Source organism: Azolla caroliniana, unplaced genomic scaffold (assembly GCF_043228905.1).
Source record: "Azolla caroliniana isolate FFs.n. ecotype wild unplaced genomic scaffold, voAzoCaro1.0.p SCAF_4, whole genome shotgun sequence".
NCBI classification, from domain to species: Eukaryota; Viridiplantae; Streptophyta; class Polypodiopsida; order Salviniales; family Salviniaceae; genus Azolla; species Azolla caroliniana.
The window spans coordinates 19,143,273-19,158,166 of NW_028230439.1; the positions used below are offsets into that span (position 1 = coordinate 19,143,273).

A 14,894-nucleotide genomic window follows, 5' to 3' on the forward strand; every position below is an offset into this window, starting at 1 on the left:
TGGATACCAATTTTAGAACTTTATATTGAACCAAGTCTTCAATTGTGCTCCATGATATACAAATTGACACGAATGTGGACACATATACAATTTAGTAATTGCTAGGTTTTTTTTGTTCTATATTTAACCATCAAGTTGCAAAAGGGGTACGCATGCATCGTATATTTTCGATATCAGGCTAAAATAGGGTACTTTTCTACATCTGGCCAACTATGCCAAAAGAGAATACGACATATTACCTGTTTCAAATGACCCGGTGTTACTCTTGAACTAAACTGAACCGTTGTCAATTGCTAGGAAGGTGGGCAGGCAAGGGATGCACTTCATGGCCATGGTCATCGCTCACATTGTCTCTTTTCAGTTCCCGTTTCCGCTCTCAAAGATCTCCCTAATGAGTTTGTCCCCCTCGCTCCACATGATTTGCCTTGGGAACCATGAATCGCATCCTCGCTTGGCCTGCCTTGTAGAACAACAAATGAACGAGTAAAGCAATTCAAGAATAAATGCCTTTTGCTTATGCTAATCAATTACATCAGTTTTTGGTGGATCGTGGATCATCTTCACTATTCCTTAGTTGTCCCTACTTCACATGCCCTACACCTTGGCTTAATGTATCATGCTTACCATTGGAAATCCTTTTATGGATGAAAAACCTACATATCACACATCACGATGCCAACAATGAATTTTTGCATTCACTTTCAACCATAAGTCAATTTTTGAAAAACCTACATATCACACAACACGATGCCACATTGAAAGATATTTGAATTCACTTTCAACCATAAGTCAATTTTTGCCACTCTTCCTACTTGCTCAAAGGTGATTGGACATAGAACTTTGGTTTTACTACTCAACAATAGGTAATTCCAATGTTATGATAAGATAATCATGAGTTAATTAATTTACAAGAGCACGAGGCATGACGATCACTTATTAAATTCATGTATTATTTTAACAAACACTTACAAGAATAAAAAACGCTCAAGAACTCAAAATTGACAACCTCAAAATAATGTAACAAAGTGAGTGGATATTAATGGCAACATTCAAGATCTTTCCGACCTTAAATTTTCACATCTCATTGTGTTCACTTTTCCCTAGTCCCCTTGTTATAGGTCCCTCTCTCTTACACGTATATATGCATATGTATAGGTAATAATTGCATGAGCACAAGTTGTGATAGGTTCTCCAAAGCCCTAAAGACTTTCTAAAGGGGATGCAAATAAGCCGTAAACATTTTGGCGTTGCATGCAAATAAACCCTAAAAGGCTTATATATATTTCTAAGAATATCTCTTTTGTCCCAATCAGGTGTTATGAATTATAACAATAAATAATGTCCTCCTAAGGGAATTTTTGTCCCAATCTCATAGCTTCGATTTTCTTTGCTTCATTTTGCATGCTAGATGCCACATAAATGTTAATCATACATATATACGCCGCCTCACATTTTTTATCCAATCGTATCATATGGTTGAATGCAAGTCTGGCAAGTTCAACATTGCCCCATTTTTTACAAGAACCTAACAAGGAAGCCCACAGTGGAAAATGATTATAAACGGGCATCTTACTTATTATAGCCATCACATTCCGAAATAGTCCGGCTCGGCCAAAAAGATCAACCATACAAGTGTAGTGTTCTAGCGTTGCAACGATCCCATGATCAATGCTCATTTTTTCAAAATACATTTGGCCTTTCTCGAGTAGACCCGAATGACTACAGACATTAAGCACAATAGTGTACGTGATGTGATTAGGCTCTAGACCCTCTTCGACCATTTTGTCGAATAAGTCCATAACGATCTCATCTCTCCCATGTCGGGCATATCCGGCTATTAATGCAGTCCATGAGACTTCGTCTTGAACTATAAGCTTGTCAAAGACCTCGTGTGCTTTTTGAGGTGCTCCACATTTCGCATATAAATCTACCAAGGCATTTCCGATCAAAATCTCTCTCTCTACCAATCCTTCTTTATCAATTTGAGCATGTATTGCTTTGCCTTTCTCAATCGCGGCTATGCTTGCGCAAGCTTTCAATATGCAAATAATAGTGACTACGTCTGGAGAGAATCCTTCATGTTGCATTTTACCAAAACATGCGAGAGCAGCTTCGCCTTCTCCAACGTGAACATATCCTGAAATAAGAGAATTCCATGAGACCACATCTCGGATCAGGGAGTCATCGAAAACTTTCTGTGATTTTGCTAACATGCCACATCTAGCATACATATCCAGCAGTGCATTGCAAAGCAGGACATCTTGTGATAGAGATTCGTTGACAACAATCTTTGCATGTAACTTCTGGCCTTTATCAGATGCTCCTGATATGCCACAAGCTTTCACGACACAAACAAAGGTCACATTATTTGGGCAAATGCCCTCGCATTGCATCCTATCAAAACAATCAAATGCTTCCTCGTCATGCTCGTATTCAGTAAAAGCAACCATAAGTGTCGTCCACGAGACAACATCTCGAATTGGAAGTAGGTAAAACATTTCTTGTGCCTCCAAAAGTGCACCACATTCGGCATACATATCGACCAATGAAGTGCCAAGGACAATATCCCTTTCTAATAAATCCTCTTTAGCTATTTCACCATGTATTTCTTTTCCCTTTTCAAGTGCTCCTATGTGTGCACAAGCTTTCAAGATACAAACAAATGTGAATGAGTCTGGAGAAAGACCTTCATAGTGCATCAGTTGAAAGCAGCATAGTGCTTCCTCATAATGTCTATGATCAACATACCCAGCCATTAACACATTCCAAGAGACCACGTCATGAAATAGAAGCTCATTAAACACTTGCTGTGCTTTTACTAGGGCACCCAATCTAGCATACATGTCAACCAATGCATTTCCAATTGAGTTTTGTTTTTCACTTGGCAACCCATCTTTTACAATCATAGCATGTATTCTTAGACCCTTGTCATTAGCTCTGGTACTACTACAGGCCTTCAATATGCATGTGAAAGCAACTTCGTTTGGTGCAACACTCTCACACTGCATCCGTTCGAAACAGTCTAATGCTTCGCAAATGTGGTCATGCTGGACATATCCTACAATCAATGCAGTCCAAGAGACCACATCATGGACCAAAATGTCATTAAACACATCTTGTGCTTTTACAAGTACACCACACTTTGCGTACATATTCACCAACGCAGTGGCAATCAATACATTTTCTCTCATCGATCCATCTTCTACAATCTCAGCGTGTATTTTTTCTCCTTTTTCTATTGCTCCTATGATCCCACATGCCTTTAAGATGCAAAGAAAAGTGATAGCATTCGGAGATATGCCATGTGATTGTAATTGTTCATAATACATTATTGCAACTTCACCATGTCCACATCTAACATATCCTGATATCAAAGCTGTCCATGAGACTATATCTCGAACAGGAAGATTATCAAACACCTCTTTAGCTTTTACAAGACAGCCACATTTTGCATACATATCGATTAACATGCTCCCAACATAATTAGCTTCTTTGCCAAACAACCCACTTTCAAGAATAGTGGCATGTATTTTAATACCATTTTCCAGATCTTTTTGCTTTGAACAAGACTTGAGCAATGCCATAAGTGTACCAAAGCCATCTACTTCTTGGTCAATTTTACAGTTAAGATTCAACAAACATCGCATTTCTTGTGGTTCACAATGAACTGTCCCATTTCTCTTTCTTCTCTTTTCCACTGCATGCTTTCGTGTGGTTTGCCATATCCGTCTTCCTCTCCAAAGCACGTGGTTCTGCATCTCCTACTTATCATCCTCTGACCCTTGAATGCAAAATGGGGAATCCAAGCCATGGATCCTTTTAACAAAACCTTCTCCTTCAACGATAGCAGAGCAAATATGTGGTCGTGTGGTGAACAAGAATGCTGTGTTTTACTAGACTTATAGCTTCCTAAAACTCTTCTGCACCGTGATTGTTGGAGGAAATCCTCTGTTCTATATACATATATGTATGTATCAGTGTCAATCATTTGGATGGATACTCATACATACTGATACAGACACATTTGTTGTGGGCTATTATGGCATGCACATTGACATGACCATACACCATAGCCAAGGATGTTTTCCATTCATTCCATTTCATGTGTAGTGAGCCCAGGTCTATTTCTCACTTCACACTCTCTCAGGCCCCATGAAATCCCATGCCCTAAATGTTCGATCGGCAATAACACATTGTATGTTTCAATGAAATTAGGCGTGGTTTAGGGTTTTTAGGGTTTACGGACACTTCAATCGCCTCTGACATTAGGCATAGTTCCATATATTTATTATTATATGTGGTTGGATTAAATTCATTGTTAAATCACGAGCAGTGAAAATCTTTGCATGGGTTTTGGTTGTGTTGAAACATATAATGTCTTTAAGTCATTCATAAACATTGTAAGGGCATTTCACATACAACTTGACATGTGAAAATCATTGACTTGTCATACGAGCACTTTGTATCACAGTGTTATCAATGTACATATATATATCCTAAGAGTGTGAGTTTAACAACATTGAGTAAACCCTCTCATACATTTCTCTTCCGTTCCTTAACTAATAATCACTCCACTGACCTTTTAATGCCCTTATCACCTTTTAATCATTTTCACCTCTATTACTACTTGGAAGCGAATATGACAACTTTCAGAACGAATAAGGCATCTCCGTGATGACCATGAAATATGGATGTGAATGTCGATGACAAGATAATAGGCTTTCGTAGCAAGGGGGCAATACAAAACAATATAATATCAGCTTGTGATTAGGCACTACATTGCAAGGATATAATAAACCATTTTTATGAAATCCATTAGTGTTGTTACGGGCATGACCATATAATATCCTGTGGTAAGAATTTACCGTAGTATTCTATACACGTGAATAAGTGTGAGGGTTAAACGAGAGTGTAAAGAAGGGGAGGATTACTTTTAAATCCTCGGGATTGAGACAACCCATTAGGCCAAGTGTGAACTTGCCTAGGGGCCTTGGGTATCGCTATAAATAAGAGGCCTAGCTACCCTCATTTGATCATCTTGTTGACTACGTCGAGACTCTGTCTTTTGGTGGGTCAACTCTTGTAGCGAGCGCGCCAGCACCAGGTACGACTCGACGCCACGGCGGTGGTATGGGACGCTGATCGAGGCTCGAGTCTGTCTCGATCCCTCCACTCAGGAGTGGTCGGGTGGATCGGCACCTTTCTTTCTCTCTCTCCTTTCTAGATCTATCTATTCATCTATTTTCTATCTTTATCTCATGCTTACATTAGTCTATGTCTCTAACAGTTGGTATCTTCGCAACTCATCATGATGTATATTAACATCAATCGGGGCTCGTGGTTGAAAACCATACATCAACATAAAAGGACTATATCCTGTCGACGTATGCTTGGAGTTGTTATAAGCAAACTCCAAATTTGGGAGATAACGTTCCCATTTTGTTGGTTTTGCACCAACATATGCTCGAAGCATGTCCTCAATAATTTGATTTACTCGTTCTGTTTATCCATCGGATTGAGGATGATCCGTGGAGCTCATGCTCAACGTAGTTTCTAACTTCTTAAAGACTTGCGTCCAGAAGTCACTAGTAAATTTTGGATCTCGATCACTCACGATATCCATCAGTAACCCATTAAAACGAAATAACTTGTCAACGAATTGGTAAGCCAATTCAAGAGTTGTTACCGTGGTTTTAGTAGCAATAAATCTGGCCATTTTAGTTAGTCGATCAACCACAACCCAGATGGCATCATGGCCTTTTTGGGTGCGAGGAAGCCTAACAATAAAATCCATGGATATACTTTCCCACTTATTGTTGGGAATGTCCAAGGGATATAAAAGTCATGCGGCTTTAAGTCGCTCGGCTTTGTTAACCTGACATTGGTGACATTTAGTCACATAGCTATGTATGTCAGGATGCATCTTAGGCCAATAAAATTGAGTGGAGATGAGAACGAGTGTATGATGTATTCCAAGGTGCCCAGCTGAGGGTGCATCATGGCATTAAAAAAGAATCCTCTTTTTGACCTCGAGTAAATCTGGAACACAAACCTTCCCATTACGGTAGAGCAGACAGTTAGCAATGTGGAAGTATTCCTTCGAGGATGTGGTGGTGTCTGTTCCAGACTCAACTCTTGCTCAGTATTTTGCAAAATAACTGTCATCAGGATACTTTCCTTGAAGGTGATCATAAAGATCTTATGTTATTTCAATGAAGCTAAGCATGTTAACTTCACGAATGCAACTTAGTGCATCAGAGACAGTGTTCATGGAACCTTTACGATATCGTATGGAAAAATCAAAGTCCTGGATGAGATCAGCCCATCGTGCCTTATGACCTTTCAGGTCTTGTTGGTCACAAAAATATTTCAAGGACTCGTGGTCCGTAGTTACCACAAAGCGATTTCCATAAAGATAATGGCACCATGTTTTGAGCGCATGTATCAAATAATTCATTTTCTTGAACGGTATACCGACATTGAGCAGAATCAAGTTTCTTACTCTCGAATGCTATTGGTTTACCATCTTGATATAAGACAGCACCTATAGCATAATCGCTTGCATCAGTTTCAATGTCAAAAGGTTTTGAAGGATCGGGTAAAAGAAGTGAAGGAGCCTTGCATACTAGGTCCTTGAGTTCCTTAAAGGCGAGGTCTAGTGTAGCATTCCAAACAATAGGTTTTGTAGACTTACGCGTTTGACCTTTTAAAAGATCAATAAACAACGTCATCAATTGGGAGTAATTACGAAGGGATTTTCGCAAAAACCCAACAAAACCAAGGAATGATCGAACTTCTCGAATATTCCGAAGAGTGGGACAAAGCTTGATTTTCTCGATGCAAGAAGGATCAATTGCAACTCCTCGTTCGGTTATGAGATGTCCAAGATAAGTAATTGATTTCTTGAAGAACTCACATTTTGAGATCTTCGCATAAAACTGTTTGACACGCAATGTTTGTAAAACAAAGCGGACATGTTTAGCATGTTCTTGTACTGTACGACTATAAACTAAAATATCATCCAAGAAAATAACGACAAATTTTCCAAGTTGTTCTCGGAAAATGTCATTCATTTCTTGTTGAAATGTAGTCGGAGCATTGGTCAAACCAAAAGGCATAACCAGAAACTCATAATGGCCATAGCGCATACAAAATGCCGTTTTAGGAACATCGTCCTCACTTATACGAATTTGATGGTAGCCAGTACAAAGATCAAGTTTTGTAAAATACCGAGCTCCCTAGAGACGGTCAATTAGATCGTCAGCCCGGGGCAATGGATACAAATTCTTGATCGTCACTTTATTCAAAATTAATACACATACGCCATGTGCCCTCTTTCTTTTTAACCAAGAGAACTGGTGCACCCCATGGAGATTTACTATAGCATATATAACCCATTCGTAAATAGTCCTTGAGTTGCTTAGATACCTCATCCTCTTCGGATCGACTTAAGCGATAAGGAGGTATACTTATTGGTGCAACGCTAGGTACAATATCTATACGATGGTCTATATTCCGTTTAGGAGGTAAACCATCTGGTAGTTCACTCGGAAAAACATCACAAAAATCATTTAAGATTTCATCAAGTTGTTGTTGTTCAAAATATGTTAATTGAACCGAGACATTATCGATATTGTAAACGTGAATGTCCGGATCAAGTACACAATAAAATAGAGTAGAACAAGACAACTCGGATATTGATGGACACGAGGAAACAATCGAGAGGGATTGTTTTTTGACACATTGAATAAAATGAGTACAGTCATTCAGTACAAATGTAATTGAATGATGAACCCAATCAATAGATAAAGAAGAGCTTTTATTATAGAACCAGGGATAACCCAGTATTACATCAGTGGTACAAAGATTCATTACATGGAAGTCTACTTCCTCTATATAAGTATCAATAGAAATTCCTAATGAATGAATTGCCCCGTTGATGTATTGTACTCTTCCATTTGCCAAGTGCACCGTATAGGTCTGATCAGTTACAGTGAGTTGGATTCCCCATACCTGAACCAAACAATCATTCACAAAGTTGTGTGAGCTTCCCGAATCAAATAAAAATTGTACGGGAGATGCATTGATATACCCGTTTGCACGTAGTAAATCATTGGGACCCAATACATAGTGAGGGAAAGAACATTGACAATTACTTAAATGATGTGTATAGACCTGAAGGACATTAGGAATCTGACCTTTATGGTCTGCAACTTTAGCTTTGTTATCGTGCTCTTTCCGTTGGAGCTTTCGACATTGCTCTTTTGTATGACCCTTCTTTTTGCAGAATACGCAAAAAGGATGTTGTTGCTTACAATCGCGATCCATGAATTCGTTGGGTGTCTTGCGTTTCCCAACGAATTGCGACTGCTTAGTCCCGGGCGCTTCGTTGGGTTTGTTGTGGTCCTTCTTCGAAGTGCGTTGATAGCGAAGAACTATTTCAACGGCCTCTTCGAAGGATTTTGGATCCTTATCATGCACTATCCAATGATAGTCCGAATTGGGGATGACATTGACAAAACAAGCTATTAACCAATTGTCCCCTTCTAGACCCGATTTTCGGATTTGGGTTCTAGCATGGTGGACATAATCTTCTAGCGAGGAAAACTTCCTGCTAGAGAGGTTCATTAAAGCTTGTGCTGCCTTGGTTCGAGAGGGAGGTTGCAGAAATTGGCCCTTGAAAACTGTGACAAAATCTGTCCAAGTATTGGGCAATTTCCCCAAAGTACGGAGCCCACACCACCAGGCGGCGGCCTTACCCCCTAGTTCTCGGCCGACATATGCAATCTTCGTACTATCTGGCGAAAAATACATCTCAATGGACATTTGTCCAGGAGGATTCCCTTGAGTTCCTTCCACTTGAGCGGATGACATCAGGTCGTTATTTTGAGCCATTAAATGATTATTTCTGGAAAAGAAATAGGATAAGGTCAAAGAGATAGTCATAACGTCATGTCGTGATGTAAACATATCATGGGCAAACATTAATCGATATCATGATCTCACGTCAATACCCCTCTAGACGTATGAGATGAGGCTCAAGATTAGGTTACTATGGTAACACAAAGGTGTTTTAAAAACCATGGGGGTGACAAATAAATGTCTTTCCCCGATCTCTATATTGATTTTTTTCATGGTGGCTCCTGGAGGCTCAACCATGTATGTTCGCATCATGAATAGTTTATACACGAAAAAAATGTTAACAATAAACTATGTTTCGGGGCCCACATATGTGGTTTCGGCTCTTTAAGTCCTATTACGAGAACCCCGAAGTGCACTTAGACCGCAAGTCTAAACATGTGTTATAGTCATATGTATCAACGATGTTGTTTGGTCTTGGTCATATTTGAACTCGAGACCTTGAGAACAAATGCATTAAACACTTGAGCCAACCAAGTAGGTTGCTCTTCTTGAATGTTTAATGTTTCATGCGTATAAGAGATATGCGAGGCATTTGCCCATATATGTTTTTTAAAATCACGTCATAACTTATATACATATATGTATATTATCACATATATACGATCAACTACGTATACACATGACCACATGTACTGATATTAAACAAATCATTATATTTAATAGCCAAAAATGACGTAATCGAGATACGTAATCGAGGCATATACCTCTACGCACATAAGACATCCAAAAATATGGGTTAATCGTAATACGCAATTGAGGTATTGACCTCTTACACATACGAGACCAAACGCATATATATGATCAACTACGTATACACGTGACCACATGTGCCGATATTAAACAAATCATTATATTTAATAGCCAAAAATGACGTAATCGAGATACGTAATCGAGGCATATACCTCTACGCACATAAGACATCCAAAAATATGGGTTAATCGTAATACGTAATTGAGGTATTGACCTCTTACGCATACGAGACCAAACGAATATCATTTACAACGAATCAAGGTATTGACCTCATACGCAAACGTAACATATGTTTGTGAACGTAATACGCAATTGAGGTATTAACCTCATGCGCATAGACTAATGTAAGCATGAGATAAGCATGAGATAAGGATAGAAAATAGATGAATAGATAGATCTAGAAAGGAGAGAGAGAAAGAAGGGTGTCGATTCACTCGACCACCCCCGAGCGAAGGGATTGAGACGAACTCGAGCCTCGATCGACATCCCATACCACCGTCGTGGCGTCGAGTCGTACCTGGTGCTGGCACGCTCGCTACAAGAGTTGACCCACCACAAGACAGAGTCTCGACGTAGTCAACAAGATGATCAAATGAGGGTAGGTAGGCCTCTTATTTATAGCGATACCCAAGGCCCCCAAGCAAGTTCACACTTGGCCTAATGGGTTGTCTCAATCCCGAGGATTTAAAAGTAATCCTCCCCTTCTTTACACTCTCATTTAACCCTCACACTTATCCACGTGTATAGAATACTACGGTAAATTCTTACCACGGAATATTATATGGTCATGCCCGTAACAAGTGTAACCAATAGTCAATGATTGATGTGAATCTATGTCACTTGACCCCTTGGTTAAACACTTTTATTACAATTTATAAGCTTTATTCTAGCTTAACTTATCTATGCTAAATAGAGTAGGACACCTAATCAAAGTTAATACTCTATTTAGGATATTTCCATAGAAACATTAATTTGTACGTGTCTTCTGCCACTATATGCATAATTTGAAATGGCATGCATGTACACTGGGAAACTCTTATCACTCTCATGAATGTATGTCATGCACATGTTTATGCATATATTTACATCATAATGCAATCACCCATCCATGTAAATGGAATGAAGTCTTCATTCATTTGTGTCCATACTCTTTGAGGCCAAATTCATATCACATCAATGAAAGGATTCCATGAATAAGAGTTAAGGAGCATCCCAAACTTTCTTTAATTTTCTTCGTGTCTGGGAATATCCTCAATTTAAAAGGAAGTTTAAAAGGTAATGCAAGATAAGGCCACTTTCATACGTAGCTCTGAGTGGCCTACATGATTTCAAAGGTTTAAGTTTACTTGACATTATATTATGATTATGTTCATAGCTTTCATTAGATGACTTATCGTATCATTCATCCAACTTCACTTAATGTTTTATGCTATAATTTATATCATGATTATTAAATTTACCTTTCCCAACATTTTTACTCTTTTATTTTATCGATGCAACAGTTTGTCGGAAATAAAATTTTCCATCATAAATTATTTCAGCAACTAAAATTCAGTTTGGAAATTCAATTATACATTATTGATGTTATCATTCAATTTGAAACTTCGGTTCCTGAAAGAAAATTTTACACTTCTTTCATTATGTCATTCAAGTTGAAACATAGAAGCACACATGCATGATGAGAGAGAGAGAGAGAGAGAGAGAGAGAGAGAGAGGAAGCCAAAATTATATTGATTGCGTCAAATATTTATTTGTTCTAACATGAACTTGTAGTTTAGGAGGAGAATGTTGTACATACATACTTGAAAGGTGTATATGGTTTGTTGGTGGTTCATGATAGTAGAAGTTCCTTGACGTAAATGCAAGGTCTCGAAACAATACTTCTAACTACATTTTGAAGTAATTATGTTGCCTTCATTGATCACTTTCTTTTTCTTTTTTGTATTGAAGCTTGCCTTTTTATGTTATCAATAGAAAGATAGTAGCTTCAAATATTATTCATACTTTCCCACATATGTATTCATAACAATAGCAAATATGTCATTTCTCCTATTGTGTACAAGCTAATAGGGTTTACTCCTTTAGGATATCTATATTTACACTCCATAAAAGCAATAAAATCTCAACCTTTGGAGATGGAGACTTGTCTTTTTTGCTACCATAGCATTTTTGTCACATTGATAGGAAATGTTGTCTTCTCTCTCTCTCTCTCGTTTGTAGATTATGCTTCCTCATCGAGGCCTTTTGTTGAGGTATCCCAATAACCCTAGACTCAAATGAACGATAACAAAAGTTTTGCATGCTCCTCAACTATTATTTGTTGAATCCTTTAGTCAATGTGATGTGTTTTCACCTCATAGATATACAGATACAAATATATGAAGACTACATTCCATTTGCATGAATGCATGAATGAGGCAAATAAATGCATAAACATGCCCATCATAGACATGGTGGAGGTAACAAGAATTTTTCTAGGTTTTCATTTTTGTTGCTATAATGATATCATGGCATACTAGTTTTCATTTCCGTTGATGTAGGATATCCTGGCGCACTATAGAACTTTGTTCAATTATGTGACTTGAAATAATGAAGATACATTTCTAATGAAGTAATGCTTGCAATTATATTGGGTTTAGCCCATACAAGCAACATAGCTATGTTGTGACTTCAACTCAAAACAACATATACATATTTGACCCAAGAAATAAAAATATATTATAACAAGTAAAACTAGGAATCTTTGAGCATTTTTTGGCCTTCCCGCATCCTACATGTCTATTAGTAATCCTATAGATTATTCCATAACGTAAACATGTACAATTGTTTTAATTAGGAAATTTGGATCATTGTTCCTTTGTTAAAAAATAGTGAGGAACACATAAGAGTATATTTTTTAATAGGTCCTTGGAATTATTAGGGTTTCCTAGAACATAGATCAATATGTTTTGACCAAGGTGTCTTTTCAGCAAGTCATTCCAAATTCCATGTCTACACCTCATGTGCCATGGATGATGGTATTGTAAATATGGAACTAATAAACATTTTGAATACCTTAGAATAATGAATTTAAGTGTACATATATCCCTTATTTAATGATCGCTCTGAGCGAGTTTTGATTCCCTGCAATGTTTTACGGTTCAAAAGGGCCTACTTTTCCTTGGGGGAAATAAGTTTTTTGACCTAAGATTATGATGACACCATGACTTATGATCCCATCCATTGAAGGTCACTCTTTATCTTACAATGTAATTTGTATTGCTAATAGGAAATCTTACTTTTCCCATCATTTTTACTCTTTATTTTATCAACGTAACCGCTTGTCAGAAATACATATTTGCATCATAACCTATTTCAATGACTAAAACCGATACCACAAATTCAATCAATATTAGTATTCAAATTGAATCTTCAACTTATGATTTAAAACTATAAACTCTTTGATTTTGTCATATGTCTTGGATGTGAAAATTGCCACTTTACTTGAACTGCTAAGAAACTACTTCGCTCGGGAAATGGGTTTCCTTGATTATCATACATATTAAATGCAAAGAGTAATATAATTACAAGGTAGGGATTGGGGAATGTGTGTATACATCACATAAGAGAGAGAGAGAGAGAGGAATCATCTTGTTGATGATTAAGTTGGTTGTTTTTGATGTCATGGAATTATATGTAATAAGATCATCTGCTCTAATATGCCAAGTAGTTTAGGAGAAGAATGTGGTATATGTTGGGAAATGTGTGTGATAGTGCAAATGTTTAGACTCAAGGCAATGGGTTGGTGGTTCATAATCACAAAATTTATCTTTGACTAAGATGTAGAGCATCCGAACAATCCTTCTAATTACACTTTGGAAGATTTGTTTTGCCTCCATTGATCACTTTAAAAAATCTACATTATGAGCTTGACGACACAATCTCCTTAGTGCTCTTACTAATGTGTTGTGATTTGTTGATCCATGTTGGAGGAATAAAGGCTCTATCATAAATTAAACTTGTATGGTATTATTAGAATTGCCATGGTATCATTTTCAATCAAATGATTGTATAAAAAAGGTACTGTTCGAGACAAAAGTACTCAATAAAAAGTATTGCAATGATTTCAAATTATGATATGAATTGCATGCTTTCATGAGCATCACCTTTTTATCATAAAATGTTGGCATTTTCAACTCTAGGTTGTAGAAAATGAATTTGTAAATCCGGGTTTTCCGGAAAATACTCAAGTTGAGAGGTAGTATGATCATATCAAAACTATGAACAAATTTGTAAAATTTCATTAGATAACAATGTCATTTTAAACCCTTAGGTTGTAGAGAATGAACTTGTACCATTTGGGGAGAAAATTGTTAATTGTAATGTGATGATCTCAAACTTTAAATAATTATGATTTTTATGGTTTGAATCTAAAGTCATTTTACACCCATTGCTATAGACCCAAAACCAAAATCTTCAAGATTACAACATCATATTTAAAAAAATTGTTCATAGCAACAATTTGTAATTGGCTCGTAAAGGCAACTGTTTCACATTGTGATTAACCGCATAATGTTTTGCTTGCCATTTTATTGTAGCATCCTTCAACAAAACAATCAATAGTTATCTAGAGTATTATAGAGATTAAGCTTGTTGGTATTTTGGCGTCACCCTATAAAGCAAGCTAGGTTCTCCCCCCGGACATTGGTCATTGGTCTTGCATAGGTTAATAGAGTTAGTGGTTCTATATAAGTTATGAGATTGTACTGTTGTTACACTTTTGCTAGCCATTGCATAATGTGATTGGAGATGGTCGCATGTAAAGAATATATTCTCCACATATCGATAAATATAGAGTGCTCAAAATCAAAGCATAGGAATCTCAATGTTTGAGGTGACATAACCATATATTAAAAGCTTCGTGTTTGTATACTCCCAATAGAAATAGTCGGCATCTAACACTTAATGGGAAATAATAAAAAGACGTAAGTAGATTGATGCATGTGCTTTTTTAAGCACAATACTGCAAAGCAGGGTTAATATATATGAGGATAGCAAACAAACTTTATTTTATAAATTCAATGGATCGGAGTGCCCAACACAAAAAATGCAACGGCATTATCGACACATTATTACACGCGAATAATTATCTATGAACAATGCAAGCGCATATTATTTTGTGGTGTGTGGATGTGCATATTGTATATGATTTTTGTGTTTCAAGATGCTGGTTGCGTGGATGA

General features: G+C 37.3%; 1 protein-coding gene across 1 annotated transcript; it reads right to left on the reverse strand.

Annotated features, from left to right (window-relative positions):
* Nucleotides 1–1,346: 1,346 nt before the first annotated feature.
* On the reverse strand, nucleotides 1,347–3,758 carry LOC147865259 (pentatricopeptide repeat-containing protein At4g13650-like). The gene has a single exon (XM_087318653.1). The coding sequence runs from the start codon at nucleotides 3,756–3,758 to the stop codon at nucleotides 1,347–1,349; it is 2,412 nt and encodes an 803-aa protein (XP_087174779.1).
* Nucleotides 3,759–14,894: the final 11,136 nt, after the last annotated feature.

Bases quoted from the DNA above. Each gene is read 5' to 3' on its own strand.
- LOC147865259 (XM_087318653.1), bottom strand. From the start codon at position 3,758: ATGCAGAACCACGTGCTTTGGAGAGGAAGACGGATATGGCAAACCACA.